The following is a 16,271-nucleotide window of genomic DNA, read 5'->3' as shown; positions in this document are numbered from 1 at the left end:
GCCTCTGTTTTGTTACCTTTGAGTCCTAAGAGGCAGAGTTACTTTACATCAGTGCTTCCCTAATCTTTCCTGTATACTTGAAGTGTTAGAATCAGCATCTTTCTGCCTTCTTTTTTTTCAATGCATTAAACACAGTTTAGATTTCTAATTACAGCCTTACAGGACTCCCAGAGTTAACACACTCAGGGCATGAAAAGATACTTTGCTGCTTTTTTAAACCAACAAACCCAAGCCGCTGGCTGTTCCCAGCAGTGCAATGCCAGCTCTGCTCCCAGGATGAAGCCTTTGTGCTGGGATTAGCAGTACTGAGCAGCCCAGGGACAACAACACGCCCCGTCAGCTCCATGTTCCTTTCCCGTTATCCCACAGCAGCAGAGATGCTGCCTGTGCTACTTTAAGAGGTTGCTTAAGCACAAGGAGTGCTACTGCTAGATATCAGCTGGGTCAATCAATGCTGTTTTGAAGTCTGGAGTACATTTGGGATATGTATTTCATGAGGTTTGGAGTGCTATGATGAGAGAAGCTGGACCCCAAGGCGGAGAATCAGGTGAGCCTTTCATCTGAAAAGCTGGGGAACACTGATCCCAAAACAAGCAGGAATGGATTTCCCCAGGTTTAGAGAGCCCGCGTGACCCATCAGTACAAAGTTCCACCTCCACTGCTTATGTGGTTTTGCTGGGAGAGGCACAAGTAAGAAAAATGGAGTTTTTAAACACTCCTCCAGACAGCCACTGCATTTCAGAGTTACTTGACAGCAGTGACGGTGAGGAAGACAACATACAGATGTATGGAGAAGACTTAGAGCTCAATCCTTTTGACGGTTTGCCTTACTCTTCCCGTTACTATAAGCTGATGAAAGAAAGACAAGAACTGCCAGTATGGAAAGTGAGATGTGCCTTCATGGAGAGTTTGCTTCATCATCAAATTGTGATCGTGTCAGGAGATGCGAAGACTGGAAAGAGCTCCCAGGTGAGTATTACAAAACGCGTTGCTGGGTTTTTATCTTTAGAACATTGACTATTGCACAATGCTCAGGGTTACAACTAAGCAGCAACACTGTTAAATAAGTCTATTAATGCTACTAGAACAGATTTTGAAACAGAAAAAGAAATGTGTTCAGCTTACTACTCACTGCTACCACCCTTCATTTACACCAGACGTACCAGATTTATGTTATACTGGTGCCTGGTTTTGGTTAGTAGTGAGCTGCTGCTATTCCAGAAGATGCAGGCACTCAAATAGAGATGCAGAAATTTATATAAATGCACAATAACTTTTCAGGAGCACTTGCAAGCAATCCATGCTTGCTTCTGTTGGCCCCTTACAACCTGTTTTACTCACCAAATGTCCTTCAGGCTCCATGGCACTGAAGATCAACACATTTCAGTCACTGACTGCCTAAAGCAGTGTCATAAACAATAAACTGCAATCTCAAATGACAACTTCCTACATTTTAAACACTAGATCTCAAAACACTGAGCCCTTTCTAAACACCGACTGAGGAATGCTTGTACAGGAGCCTGTCATACAAAGTTCAGAACCAAATACACAAATAACGTTGGGAAAATTATGTATAAAATACTATTATAAACATCAGTACATGCACTGTAAAATTTTGTTTGTGGAATACATCACATCTCAGCTTCAAAACCTATCAACTACACACTCTCACTGTGCTGAAGAGCACATCAGACATGACCCTTCCCTACTGAAGTTACAGTACATTTCTACTCTCTTCAGAGAGGCCAAAGCTAAAATACTTCAGGTCTTACTACTCAGCGATAAACCATTCCTTTGATGCTGGCTGCTATTCTATTCAGCTGGAGACTTTTATCCTCCTCTGTATTGACTCAACTCACCACTTTATCCTCTTCTTTGTCCACTAGCACACTGAACTCTTAGTGGGAACTGTAAACTCTGCAGGACCTGTGCTGGATTCAGTGCATATTCTTACTTGGAAAACATGGTTTGACTTTGATTAATGTTATATCAGGAAAGACAGAGAAGGTTTGCAGGAAGGGCACAAAGGAAGGTAGAGTTCTCAGGAAGGCCCACAATCCTTCTCTCACTCCAGCTAAGAGCAAATGCTTTTGCAAGAATGCACAGTTTAGAGAACTAATGGTAAAACGCATCACTGGAGCCCAATATCCAATAGGAGTATTCAAGTCTACTGCCATAATAATATATCATAGAATACCTTGGGTTGAAAAGGACCATAATGATCATTTAGTTTCAACCTCCCTGTTATATGCAGGGTCACCAACCACCAGACCAGGCTGCCCAAACCCTGGTCTATATATAACAACTGAAACCTGTTGCCCCAGATAGCAGAGAAGAAGTTTCAAGCAAAAATAAGCCATAGGAAATGCACACATGGCTTGAAGCCTGGGATATTTCTTGGAGTGAAGAGCCTCTGTCCCATTTAATTGACTGCAACTTAGATAAAACCAACAAACTACTTACTAACAAGTATCAGCTCTTCCCGCTGTCCTAAAAAGAGGCTAACAAGATGTAACACAAATATAAGCCTAGTATTTTACCTAAAATGATTCTTACCTGATACTCAGGTGGGCTATGCTCTCCCACGCTTCTCCTTTTGCATTTCAGTCCCCATTAGAGGTGTTAAGCACTGTCCTTGCCCACCGCAGGTCCCACAATGGTGTGCTGAGCACTGCCTGGCTGCTGGCTGCAGGCATGGTGCAGCTGTGTGCTCCCAGGCACACGGGCAGGTAGCGGTGCAGCTGGCCCTGCGTGCAGCTGATGAGATGGATGTCAACGTGGGCCATGAAGTGGGGTACTTTGTCCCCTTTGAGAGCTGCTGTACAACAGAAACCATCCTCAGGTTGGTGCATTTCTCATCCCTAATGCTCATCTTCTTTGTAGACCTGCAGAGTGGTTGGGTTGGAAGGGACCTCAAGGCCCATGCAGCTCCAACATTAGTGATGGAGACTGAAAAAGGTGTTTCATACTTAGCTGTTGTAGAGATGTGAGGCAATGCAAGCACCTGTGCAACACTTCATGTCAGCAAAGTCTGTACCATTCTGCTCTTTCAGCAGCACAGGGATTCAGATTCTGAGCCACTCAAAGTTCTTCAATACATCAGGAGTGATCCACAAAGTTCCAGCCACTTTTTCAGCCACAAAAGCATTTCCAGTACAAACCACAGCACTCCCCACCTCCAAAAAACTCAAGCTGAGCCTCTCTTCCCTTTGCATGCCCTTAATCTTTATGCAGACTGTGTGACCCTCACCCTGCATCACCTCCTCCCAAATCTGATGGGAAAGGGAGATGAGCCCTATTCTCATCCAACACCCATGTGTCAAAACCTTGATCGAGAAGATTCAATGTCCTATTGAGCAACAAAGCAGAAAATAATGTACTTGAAAAAAACCAACCTCTGAGCAGCCATAATAGAATCACAGAATGGCACGGGTTGGCAGGGACCTGGAAGGTCTCCCAGTCCTACCTCCCTCATCTAGTTCCACCTTCCCAAATCATCATAGGAATAGCAGTGGGGCAGACGTCATGGTATGAATCAGTCCCTCATCTTCATTCTAGCAGTGCTCTGTGTGTGTGCATACCTTCATTCCCTTATCTGAAAGTACTACTTCACAGCACAAGGATTTGTTACGGCACGCAATGTGCTTAGAAAGTTTGGAAGATGAAAAGAAAGGTAAGTTATGATCTTAGGGGGGAATTATTTCTTCTTTTGCCTTGAGCATCCTGTCCTTTCAACTATAATGCCATTTAGCATCACTGACTTTCACTGAGTTTTCAGACACTTAAAAAAGAATTTAGGGTGTTGAGGCTGAAGCAGCTTACAAAAGAGATAGTATCTGTTCTTATCAAATCTTTCCTGTTAGAGCAGAAAGAGCAAAGCTGTCCTCAAGACCCTGAATTAATTTTGTACAGTCAAACCTGAATATTCTGTGAAACTCTGCACGGTTCTCCATTTGTATGGCACAGATACTGCACAGACGATATGCTGCAGAGGGAAATGATGTCTGCTCCTCTTCTGAACTCTTACGGAGTTATCATTCTGGATGATGTGCATGAAAGAACCGTTCCCACTGATGTGCTCCTTGGTGTTCTTAAACATGTCTTGAGAGCAAGACCAGCCCTGAGGCTGGTGATACTCACTGCCCCCCACATGTCCAGCAAGCTGCAGGACTTCTGTGGCAGCGTGCCCCTCATCCAGGTGGAAAATGAGCACCGGGCAGAGGTGGTGTACGCCTGCAGCATGCCCAAAGACCATTTTCTGTCTGCACTGAGGCTGCTCTTTGAGCTGCACCATACGAAGGAGAAGGGTGACATCGTCATCTTCCTGGCATGCGAACAAGTGAGTGATTGACCGGCTACAGTATTTATAGTTCCAATCAAGAAATGATTCTCATCTGTGTTTTCATATAACCTATAAATAACTTGTTGCGACCCAAGTAAGAGCTCTGCCCAAGCACTGTGCACAGAGGCAGCCACCCCTGGGGACACAACCACGTCCACAGCTTTGGGTCCAGCTAAAAGGGGACACCAATGGGGCACTGGAGTATCTGCTACAGAATTCCAACGCCTGCACACATGACAATTTTTTAAGCAAATTCTTTAGAGTTTTCTCTTTAGACCTAAATTATGAATGTGGATGCATCCTACACGTCCCATATACATAAAGTTTAGGGGCAATTTCATAACTTCCCACGCTCAGTGTTCCCATATAACACTGATGCTCATCTGTCTTGCCCTGGAGGTTGGTTTGGATACAGTTAAATCTAGAGATAAGCATTTAGAAAATAGCACAGGAAAAAGCACAGCTATTCCCTGCTCTGCAGTTGGTACAGTTGTCAAACTCCCACATGTAGTTATGATCAATTTTGGCTTTATGCTATAATAGCTATTCTAGTAAGATTAAAGTGTTATAGTTTGATACGTGGTTCAAGTTGATTTTAGAAATGAGTGCTTCATAATTAAATGATTATATTTATTTTTCATATTAACGAGTAAAAAAGTTAAATCTCTCTCTTGGTTACAGGACATTGAGAAAGCCTACCATATGATCAGACAGGAACAGTCTAATTCAAACCCTGACCTCGGAGAGCTCATCCCAGTTCCTTTATACCCCACAAGAAACGACTTCATTCCCAAACCAAAGCAAGACAAACAGAAATGCTACCAGCAATACAGAAGAAAAGTGCTGCTTACCACGAGCTTTGGGGAATCTTTGATTCGGATTAAGAACGTAACATTTGTCATTGATGTTGGTGTGGAAAGAAGAAAGGTTGGTAACATTGAGCAAAGCCAGGATGCCCAAAATGAGCCGTGTAACAAACTGTTTCTCAGGGGAAGGTGCAGATTGGTGCAAACAGCTTCTAAAGAATCACATATTTTGTCATGAGCCAGATTCTATAAGTCTTTTAATGTTTCAGTCACTAAAATTTAAATAACTTTGATAGTGTATCTTCAGTATCTTACACGTGGAGCAAAATATCATCATTTCTCACGTACCTGTTGGTTTGGGAGATTAACCTCACTCCTTGTTTTATTAATCTCGGCACCAGCAGCATAACTCTACAGATCATGTAGCACTGAAGGATGCTCAGACAGAACCATGGCTTTTTAAAGCTGCCTCTGTTCCTTTGGCACATCTCCTTCCCTCCAAGTATCTCAAAATGCTGCAATTTACTGAATGAATGAATTCATTCTGTGTCCTCAGTTCTTGTTTTCCACCCTATTCTGGAAGGAACTGGTGCAGCTGCAAAACTGGAGTTTATTTATTTCATTTATAAAAAACTGATACGGAGTCCTAAAGAATGAGCAACTACACAGGAATAAATCACTTTGTATGTTGGAAAGCTGCACTTTGGCTTCATAGCTGCCCTACTGGGCAAATCAGATATCCCATTAATAGGCCAAAGGAACAAAATGAGGGTATATTTTAATAACCCACTACTGAATCACCCAAATCGAATTTAAATGTTCCTACCATTTTCAAGCAGGGATTGTTAATTCTGATGAGTCTTAAGGGTTAGTCCAGGATTGGGAACTGACACCACCATTATCATCACAAAAACAAACAAACCCAAGTCTAACACTGTCATTTTAAAGGCTCTCATTCAGGGGTTATAAAATAACTCAGCCTTAAGTCAAGGGAAAAGAACTGCCATACACAGGGAAGGAACAAAGGCTGAAGCACAGTTTTCAATTAGGTTGAGCATAACGCAGTCATTTCTGAAACTACAGCTGTTGTTCCGGGTGATGACTGAAATGAATCTCACTTCCTCTTTGGTCTGAAGCCTGAAGCAGAATCCAGAGATTGGGATGGGAACAAATCAGTTTCAGCACAGCCCTGATGGCTGTCACATTACCTTTATCAATTACACCATTTTTACCCCTACAACTCAATTACTTTGTCATAACAGCAGAAGCTCAGTCCTTTAATATTCATTTCTCAGCAAATCAAATGTGCATTCAGTCCACGTGGCTGGAAGTCAGCTCAATGCAGGCAAGGTTTTGTACAGAAGGAAATCCCACTGAAGTCTGGCAGGTGGCATAGATGATGAACGCACCCAGTGGAAGACAGATTTGTCCCTGGCACTGAAACACACTTTCTCTTTTTGATTAAAATTCTCCTTAAAGCAGACAAGATCCAATTAGATGACTTGATTAGCAAACTGCCTCACCCAGCCATTATCTGTACAGAAGCTTCCGGCCATCACCTGGTGGCTGGAAAAGTGAGTGAATCAGCTCCTTAGTTCTATCAAAATAAAAGAATAAGGGGAAAAATAGAATGGGCCTCATATGCCTTGATGACAATCCTTGTGTCCCAGGCTTCAGTATAAAGACAAAACTACAGAATTATAGTACAAAGCGTTATCAGGTAGAGCTGGGATTCTGTCACAGGAAGAAATAAATAAGCTTTTCTGATGCTTTTCTTGGTGATACCATTAGATACAAGCTTTCACAGGTGTCCTTTCTGAAGAAGCATACCCCATCTTAAGATTACATCACAGAGCTACTGCAGAACTTAAGCATCTGTCAGTTTACTAGAGGATTGACTACTCTCATTCCCACACTAATAATTATGCACTATAAGGAGGAATGGAACTATTACTACACACTGCGTACAATAACCTAGACAAAAAAACTCAGTCCAGATCATTAATACATTTGTAGTCCTCACTCATCTAATGCTCAATGTCTCTTTTGTTTAAAGGTGTACAATCCTAGAATCAGAGCAGACTCTGTTACAACGCAGCCAATCAGCAAAGCCCAGGCAGAGATGCACAAACAAATTCTGAGCACGTCCCCATCAGGTACAGTTACCAGCACTCCATTGCAACCCATCAGCCTAAACTATTAATAGAATTAAAAATGTAACATTCCTGAAAACTCTTCCAGGGAAACTCTTCTGTTTGTATCCTGAAGAATTTACATACAAAGAAATGAAACCAGATTTCCCAGCCAGAATACAGGAATCCAACCTAACCAGCATGGTTCTCTTCCTGAAGAGGATGGATATAGCTGGCTTCAGACACTGCGAGTTCCTTAGCAGGCCAGGTAACGATGCATCAATTTTTCCATATAGTTTATATTCCCTTTCTGGTTATTTTAGGATTAATTTTGTCCTGTTATTCACAGGACATTTCTTATTGAAGTCCTTGCAATATCCCTGCCACTACTTTTACCACTGACTGCTGGGATGGCTCATAGCGCAATAACTGCCCTCTGAAAAACATTTCCCAGAACAAACCGGGTGCTCTGAGAAAGACCATAATGTAGCTGAATGGAATTTGAATTTCCTATTTCCTTTAAATCAATACTCCAAGTACCTTCCCACCCAGGTTTCACACTATTTTCCTAAAGCCCACAAAGAAAATTTGTGTCCCATTGTGCAAGTCGTTGCACAGACACCAAACAAAACATATTCCTTTAATCAAGAGTTTACAACCCAATAAACCACCATCGCTACCTCAGAGATGCATTCAAAGGAAATCAGACTTTATCCTCCAGCATCTCCCACGGCAAACTTCCAGTGCTAAATGACATTACAGATAAAATAAACCCAAGTAAACTTCCAATACTTGGCAGGGCACATTCAGTTTTAAGGCAAGACTGCATGGAAAGCAGTTGCTGATCTTCTGTTTTATTTTACTAACTTCACATTTTGGATCCGTTTCCCACAGAAGGGTATTCTCCATTCTGACCTACTGATATAATTGCTTTAGGGATCACATGACCTATTGCCTTCTCATTTATGACAGTTTTCTAGTGCCAAACTGTTCTCCCCTTTCTTACACACACGTGGAATTAGAACCACCATATGTCCTTCACACGCTGTGCACCCTATTTAACCACAGCAAAGCTTAATTCCCAGCATTGGGCACAGTGCTACATTGTAAGTGGAATTCTCAATTGGATTGTTTTTTTCATCTTCTCTTTTTTGAGACAAAGAAACAAGTCTACACATAAGGGTATTTGCAAAGAGACTCAGCTGTCTTATGACATCAGCCAACACAGCTCAAGTAAATGACGTGCACCTGTGGTCAATAAGTTAAAAGGGACTTCTATAGAAAAGGAGAAGGGAATGACCACTGAAGATGGAAAGTATGGTTTCTTGCACAACAGCTTCTAGCTTCCACAGAAGGCTTTGTTACTTTCACAGCAGTTCACATGGGTTTATAGAAGCCAGTGGTTTCTACTAGTTTGCCCACCCTCAGCTAAACACAGAAACATGGAAAAAACACAATGAACAAAAAGACAGGGCATTATTTCAGCACACTCCTATTTATCTCAGCTGAGCCAAGTTCAGAGCGTGCAGATACTAAGACAGACTAGCCATCCTACTGCTCCACAGCATGGTTTGTCCTGGGGCCTATGGCTCTTTAGAGCCTCAGTTTCCTTCACGCACGTGATTTAGCTCTCAGCTAATTCAGTTTCTAAAACCAATGAAAAATGGAAAAATAAACACCCTACCAAGATGCACAGTTAAAGAGCAGCACATCTCCAGCCCATTCCTTGCATGTGGAGCAGAGAACACAGAGCAGATAAGCAAAGAAATGACATCAGTAAAACATTTTATTCCTGTTCAACAACAATGTGCACAAGATTATTATTTTTTCCCCCTCCTGCTCTTCCAGGAAAAATAAAAAGCTGGGATTAACTCTGACTCATTACTGCATTATGAGAGCAACAAACATGTCAGGCTTACAGCTGCTGCCTTTAATTCATGCTATAATCGAGATGAGCAAATGCAGCAGGCTCGTTACCCTTCTTAGGATTCATGAGCCATACAAACGTGTATTTGGCAGTGCAGGTCTGAAGTGCATTACACGCGTTCCTGTGCCACTGTAGTAGTGATGTCCATGCATTCTTATCAGTTAATCAGGCCTAGCTGACAATGGCATTATAGAATGGAAGAAAAGAACTCTTTTCCCATAAATTGCTGCAATATTACACAGGTTTTCCCATATAGCTGGAAAAAACCTTATTGAAACTATGGAAATCAACATCATCACAATAGCACACCATCATCATCAACTTCCATCTTAAAACACTTGATGGCCATGGATGCCTTGACATTTGAGAGCTGTGCATTGTAATTAGAATGTATTTCTAGAACATCCATCATACTGAGCGCTGTATAAATGTGGCTAATTTCATCTTGTTTCAGAGACAAAGCATGTTGCTTTCATTAGGAACAGTCTAACATGTTTTTTAAAGACAAACCATGAAGGTTAGGAGAGCACTTAGAGGCAGATTTATGCTCCTCAGTTCAGTTCTTGATTCTTTGACGCTTTTACTTCCGCATTTGATGGATTAAATAACATTATACATTGAATAATGAAAAGCTTTGTTGGCCCCTGCGCTGGGTGTCCTGCAGGAGCCATCACCAGCCTGCACACTGGGACAAAAAGAGCAGAAGGCGAAAATGGAGCACCTTGAATGACCAATTACAGTGTAAAGAAACCACTATGGAACTGATAGCATAAGAGCATCTCAGTCTGAGCTCCAACTATCTACCTGTTACCCCGGCACTCGTTTCAGCTTTAACTTCCTACCAGTTACTTCTCTGGAAATGAAGAGCTATCAAGAAAACTGTAATACTGTAAAGTAACTGAAAACACTGCAATAAAAGCAGAGTGGCACCATTCTAGGCTGCAGCAAATGAGAACAAACTGCAGTGCAACAGACACAGAAACAAAGGAAGAAAAACTACTTACCTTTAGAAGGTCTCAGGCCCACAAGGAACTCCACTAAGATACCCTCACCTCTACTACCAGCCATTAAATGAGGTCTGGGAGGGGGTGGATCCTGGCTCCAGCCCTTCCAATCACTCAGGGTGATTGCATGCACCTGAGCTCCCCTGGGTTGGCCCTGCCTTCCACCAGGTGCTCCATCACTGCTTCAAGGCCACGACTCAACATTTCCACTAGAAAACCTCATCTTAAATCCTCTCCTCAATATTCATTCTTTGTAGAACTTAAGGCAAATTGCTCGATCTGCCACTTCCTGGTGCATTAAGAGTAATAGTTTTGTATTCCTTTTATCACACAGTAAGGGCTTCAGGTTCTGACCTGAAGGAGGAGATACAGCGGAGACTGAAGCTGCAGCTGCCTTTAGAAACAATCCTGCTCGTGTTAAAGTTGTGAAAAGCCTGAGGAACTGGGAGCATCAGTTACAGTCAGCTTGGAACCCTAGATGAATGATTCCAATGTTGTTGATAACATTCAGCTACTTCTTTGCTTTGAAAAGCCCAAGTATGATGGGGAGGAGGTGCATAATTAATAGTGAGCCTGGATTCCTTGAGACAAGCCCTGAGCAGCCCAACCTTAAGCCTTAAGAAACTTTAAGAACACAGGCAAGGGAGAAAAAACATGGGATAAAGAAATACCTTTCTCACTTGCAGGGCTGGGCAGCTGCTTATGTGATGGCTTAGCAAATGCAGCAGCTGGGGAAGCCTCTCTGTAGGCCTTGATGACAGCAGCTGCCCTAAAAATGACAATGCCTGCTGCTCTGCTGCCATTGTAAGACAATACAGGCATCCATTTTTTAAAGGACTGTCCTCCATCTTTAAACATTTATATTAACTCTATTTAGCTTGCATTTTGCTATACCACGTATCGTAGAATGAGGAACTTTCAGGCAAGCTTTTGCTTCCTTAGTGATGGTTTTTTATTGATTGAGAGTGTGCCTCAAAATGCAGACTAAGCTCTACTCTATTATGCACTTTATTGCCATTCCTTCACCTGCTTTATCTACCTTTACTACCTCGTCCTTTCTAGCACAATAAAACCCAAGAGTTATTTTATTTCTTTATTTTTTTAAACGCTGATAGCAAAACTGGGAAGTAATTTGTGCTTTCGCATCTCAAGGCAGCTAATTCCTGGGCATAAAAATGTGAGTTACTGATGCTATCAAGGGATCGAAACTGACTGCCATGTAACCGTACACTTCGTAACCTATGGCACCAATATGTTCAGATATGAACATATTATATGAAAAAGGGATGATGCAAAGGGATGAAAAAGGATCTCTGTGTCTGTGCATCAGCCATTTTCTCTACCTGCTCATCTTGTGGGTTGTTGATTTCGTTCACCCTCATGCCTATGAGGAAGATACAGCCATGGCTTGGAGGGGTTCTCACGCTCAGAGTGAGCATTGTACGCCACTGACCAAAGCTGGTGGAGCTGATCCTCCATCAGTCTCATACACCTGCTCCCTTCTCATGTCAGTAGTCAGTATTGACTTTTGATAAGAACTGCTCTGATAGCCAAAAGATAAAGCTATTTCCAGCCCTATAATCATTACCTGCTATCAAATGATAGAGGCTGAGTTCTAGGAAAAATACAACTGAAAAATTATTTCTCGTTCTAAAGCTTTCCCTAAGAAATATACAAGTGAAATAATATTTAATCCACTCTCAGGAATTTGAATTGTCTTTCCCTTTTTATTAGCTCCTGAAAGCCTGATGCAAGCTTTGGAGGACCTTGATTACCTCGCAGCCCTGGATAACAATGGAAACCTCTCTGAATTTGGAATCATTATGTCAGAATTTCCCCTGGATCCACAGCTGTCAAAATCAATTCTGGCTTCTTGTGAATTTGAGTGTGTTGATGAAATGCTCACCATCGCAGCCATGGTAACAGGTACTCTCAACTCATGTCTTGCTCCATGGCTTCTGCCACCTCCAAATCCACACAGACTCTTCCCAAGGCTGTTCGCAGGGGCAACCCAAAGGCAAACTTGTGTTATTCATATTCTACTTCTTCAACTGAATGAGTATCTTCAGCTGTTTAAGTCCAGGCTTTGAGCATGCAATGAAACACAACAGATTTATCAGTAGCACTCCACTTCCATGCTTCAGATGTCCCATTAGCATCCAGCCTTTTGTCAAAGAATCACAGAATGGCCTGGGTTGCAAAGGCCCACAGTGCTCATCCAGTTCCAACCCCCTGCTGTGTGCAGGGTCACCAACCAGCAGCCCAGGCTGCCCAGAGCCACATCCAGCCTGTTAAATAACACAGTACCACAGCAGAATTAAAACTTTAGCATAGGACAACTCAGGCATTACATAAGTGCATTCCCTTCCTTTCTAAATTAAAACCACACACTCAGATTGTGGATAGATTAGACCAGGCCATTACAAAGCAATTTGGTACCAGTGTGGGTGAAGGCCGCTCACCTTTGGTGCTCACAGTGAAGATTTACTAAACGAGAGATTGAAGGAAACACCACATAAATATGAATGCAGTGTATTCAGCTCAGCCATAATCCAACACAGGAAACTAAAAACACAAACACTACTGCAGCTGCTGACTAAGGGCCTTGTTGGTGCATGAGTTTTAATAATTGCTGGCTTTTGTGTTGTTTTCTTCCTAAGCACCTAATTGCTTCCTGCACGCGCCTTCTGGAACAGAAGAGATTGCTCTTACTTGCTGGAGAAAATTCTCACACCCTGCAGGAGATCACTTCACTCTTATCAACGTCTTCAATGCCTTCAGGGAAGCCAGCACAAACTCTGCAGGCCAGTGTAAGTGCACCCATTGCAGAGCAAGCAAAGCACACTGGTAACGGTTTGTTTTTAATGGAACAGTCATTGCTGGCCATTGATTCAGCCTACCTTATCCAACATGCATATGTAAGCAGCTGATTACACTCGTCATTTGATGTGCCACTGTACAAAACCAGAAAGATGCTTCCTCCTCCAAGCGCACATAACCCAGGTTTAAGGCACGACATGACTTCCCAGCAGCCTAATGATCACTAGATTTTATACCTAATGAATAAAGAAAGGCTTAAGGGAAGGAATTAAAGGTACAGCAGACAGGTGGTCTTCAGAACATTTACCTGTACTCACGTATCTTGGTCAGGTTTACTCAGCTTAGGCACCAGAGTGGTAGATTTGCATGTACTAAATAAAAGCTGAAGATGATGAGACCCACCCATACTGTCAGGCCAGTTCATTTATCAACTGTAAGTATGAGAAAATGCTATATATGAAAAAGAAAAGATTGTGGGGGACTCTTCAAGAGAAGGAAGTACAGCTTCTCTGCTCACGGTGCCTTTGTGATGCAGGACATGGGCCGCTCTGTGGTCAGTAATGCTGAAATGGTGGAGAGGTCAAAGAGAAACTGTCCTTTAACAGCAAACGATGCTCAGCAGAAAAACCAATCTGATTTCAGATCCATGTCCTGGCCTGAAACCAGAAAAACAGAAAACACAGTTGCTACTCATTCTGTGCAAAACCATTACTTGCTACAGACCAAAAAAGAGATCTTGATGTCTTGATTCAGAAAGAGTTAAAATCTGATATTACATAGAGATGTATTGCCCACTCTCTTCGCAAACAAGAGCAACGAGCCTAAGTGGTCCGTATGGCTCTCGATAACAGCAAAAAAGCCCCCAAATGCTTTTAATCCGCTGCACCAGTCAGTGAGCATTTTACAGAGCAATCTCTCTGTTAGCAGCACCCATCAGGACTGTGCTTTAAGCCAAAATACTGTTCTTACCTCCACAGATTGCGGTAATGAAAAATGGTGCCGTAATTATTTTCTAAGCTGTTCTGCACTGAGGATGGCAGAAATCATCAGAGCTGAACTAGTAGAGATTATGAAGCGCATTGAACTTCCCATTTCACAACCGGACTTTGGATCACCAGAAAATACACTGAGCATTAAGAAAGCTCTCTTATCCGGTTACTTTATGCAAGTAAGGAAATACGTCGTGCTTTCATCTTCCTGCACTGTTAACTCATGATAGAATTGTTGGCTGATATAGAATCATTTCACAGAACTATTTGATGCAGATGGTTTCCCTTCAAATACACAGGCTGACGTTTCCTCAGCAGTCCCCAGCTTCCCATAGAAATCTGGGAAGAGGTTTGGCTCTCCCCGTACAACTACCTGAACACAAGTTTAGTTTCTATGCATCCTGTACATTCAGTTAAGTAATGGATAACTCTCTGTGCTTTCAGATTGCTCGTGATGTAGATGGCTCGGGTAACTACTTAATGCTAACACACAGACAAGTAGCCCAGCTTCATCCTTTTTCATCCTATTATAACACCAGGAGGAGTCCCGAGTGGGTTTTATTCCACGAGTTCAGTATCTCAGAAGACAATTCCATCAGAGTGGTCTCTGAAATATCACCCCATCTGTAAGTTAACAAAGGTGAAACCATTTCTTCACTCATCTCTCTGCCAGAAAAGCAGTACTTAAGTCATAAACAGGGTAAGGACACAAGTGCATATTGAGAGCAATGCTTGGAGAAGCCAATTTGTGTCTTCTCTCCCTTTCCTTTATCATAACAACATCCATCTCCTAGTTCTGCTCAGAAATCATCCCTTGCATACCTGATTCTCTCTGGGTAAGGGTAATAAAAACCAAGTAAAATTTTAAGTGGGGATAAGAGAGAAGGACAATCTTCACACACAGTCAAGCAGGAGGAGTTGGCATCATTGAAGTGCTGAAGAAAGCCGTGTTAGTCTTCACACAAACTAGTAAATATAGGTGGAATAAATTTTCTGTCTTCATTGCCAGTATTCTTCTGTCACTGTTTCTTGTTGCTTCATTCCTTTGCTTCTATTCAGAGCACTGACTACATTAGAGCTCAAAGTCCTCCCCATTCCCTCTACCCTTTTAATACAAAACAAAACATTTCTCCATCAGTCTTTTGTTTATCCTTAAGTGAGCCAAACTGTTGAAGTACTGAGCGAGTCTCAATGGCTGCTTCTGTAACTGTTATCAACTTATCCATTAAAAGAACACCATACAAGATGCAGAAGTTGCTTAAAAGGCAAAACACAGAGCAAAAGTCAAGCAGAAGTTAACACGTTTGTGTACTTATAGGTTAATTTAGTTGGGAAGTTTCGTTCCCTGAAAGCTGTTTTCCAGCAGATCTTCTTTCTTGCCACGTTAACGCACCCAGACAGTCAAATCATTCCATACCAAGTGTTTACAAATTCAGAACAAGGTTACAGTCTTTCATCTGCAAAAACCTATTTGTACTGAGAATAAACATTCCACCATCCTTGCTATTCTATTTCTTTGCTATTCTATTTCTAATGGTTCTCAGAAAGCCTTTTTCCTACTCACACCAAACCAAAAACATGTTCGGATCCAGACAGATTACTACTTAATGCAATCTGCAGCACTGGGAGCTGAGCTACAAGTAGTTCACCTGAAATATAATAAAGAGGACAACAGGTCCAACAACCCTCCTGAAAACATAAATCACTACTACATCTCGGAGATGGTTTTTGGTTTTGAGTTGAAACATCCATTTTGTAGCTGCTGGTGTTTTCTTTTGTGTGAGCCTGATAAAAGCCATACAAACGTTTCAACATTAAAAACATAATAATGTTTTCTCTTACTTCCTCAACAGGTTCGTGGAGCTGGCACCTCAGTATTACTTTAGCAATCTTCCTCCTAGTGAAAGTAAGGAGATTCTGCAGGAGGCGATCGATCACCTGTCACTTGTCCCAGCCATCAAGGAGAAACAAAAAACTGAAGGTGACAACAAAGAAAATGAAACTCCCCCCCAAACTCCCGCTGAGCAGAGATGTATTATTCAGTGATTTCAGACTGAAGTATCATATATCCGATACATATGGATAGGAGCAGTACATGCCGTGTGCATTCCCACCTTAACTCAGGTCATTGCTTTGAACTTCCAGAATAAATGTTTTTTTTTCCTGGAAGAAACAGAAAAGCAGCACTTTCATTAACAAAAGAAGTTGCAAGAGTCATACGTAACAACATATGATTTCAATGCAGTTAAAA

General features: G+C 42.1%; 1 protein-coding gene and 1 long non-coding RNA gene across 2 annotated transcripts; one reads left to right on the top strand and one right to left on the bottom strand.

Moving 5' to 3' along the window:
• The first annotated feature begins 551 nt into the window (after positions 1-551).
• On the top strand, positions 552-16,204 carry DHX32 (DEAH-box helicase 32 (putative)). The gene is made up of 11 exons (XM_015867512.3): positions 552-969; positions 2,649-2,842; positions 3,967-4,339; positions 5,024-5,269; positions 7,205-7,304; positions 7,390-7,548; positions 11,946-12,137; positions 12,872-13,021; positions 14,009-14,199; positions 14,465-14,646; positions 15,874-16,204. The coding sequence occupies exons 1-11, from the start codon at positions 700-702 to the stop codon at positions 16,064-16,066; spliced, it is 2,250 nt and encodes a 749-aa protein (XP_015722998.2). The 5' UTR covers positions 552-699; the 3' UTR covers positions 16,067-16,204.
• On the bottom strand, positions 13,547-14,121 carry LOC146760021 (uncharacterized). Its single transcript, XR_014948799.1, has 2 exons — positions 14,001-14,121; positions 13,547-13,687 (listed from the first exon to the last, which is right to left on the bottom strand). It is a non-coding gene; the product is annotated as an uncharacterized LOC146760021 (long non-coding RNA).
• Positions 16,205-16,271: the final 67 nt, after the last annotated feature.

Source organism: Coturnix japonica, chromosome 8, assembly GCF_054131305.1.
Source record: "Coturnix japonica strain WE chromosome 8, WE-NBRP24, whole genome shotgun sequence".
Taxonomy (NCBI): domain Eukaryota; kingdom Metazoa; phylum Chordata; class Aves; order Galliformes; family Phasianidae; genus Coturnix; species Coturnix japonica.
The sequence above is the reverse complement of the archived record's forward strand: the minus strand, read 5'-3'. Positions and strand labels throughout refer to the sequence as shown.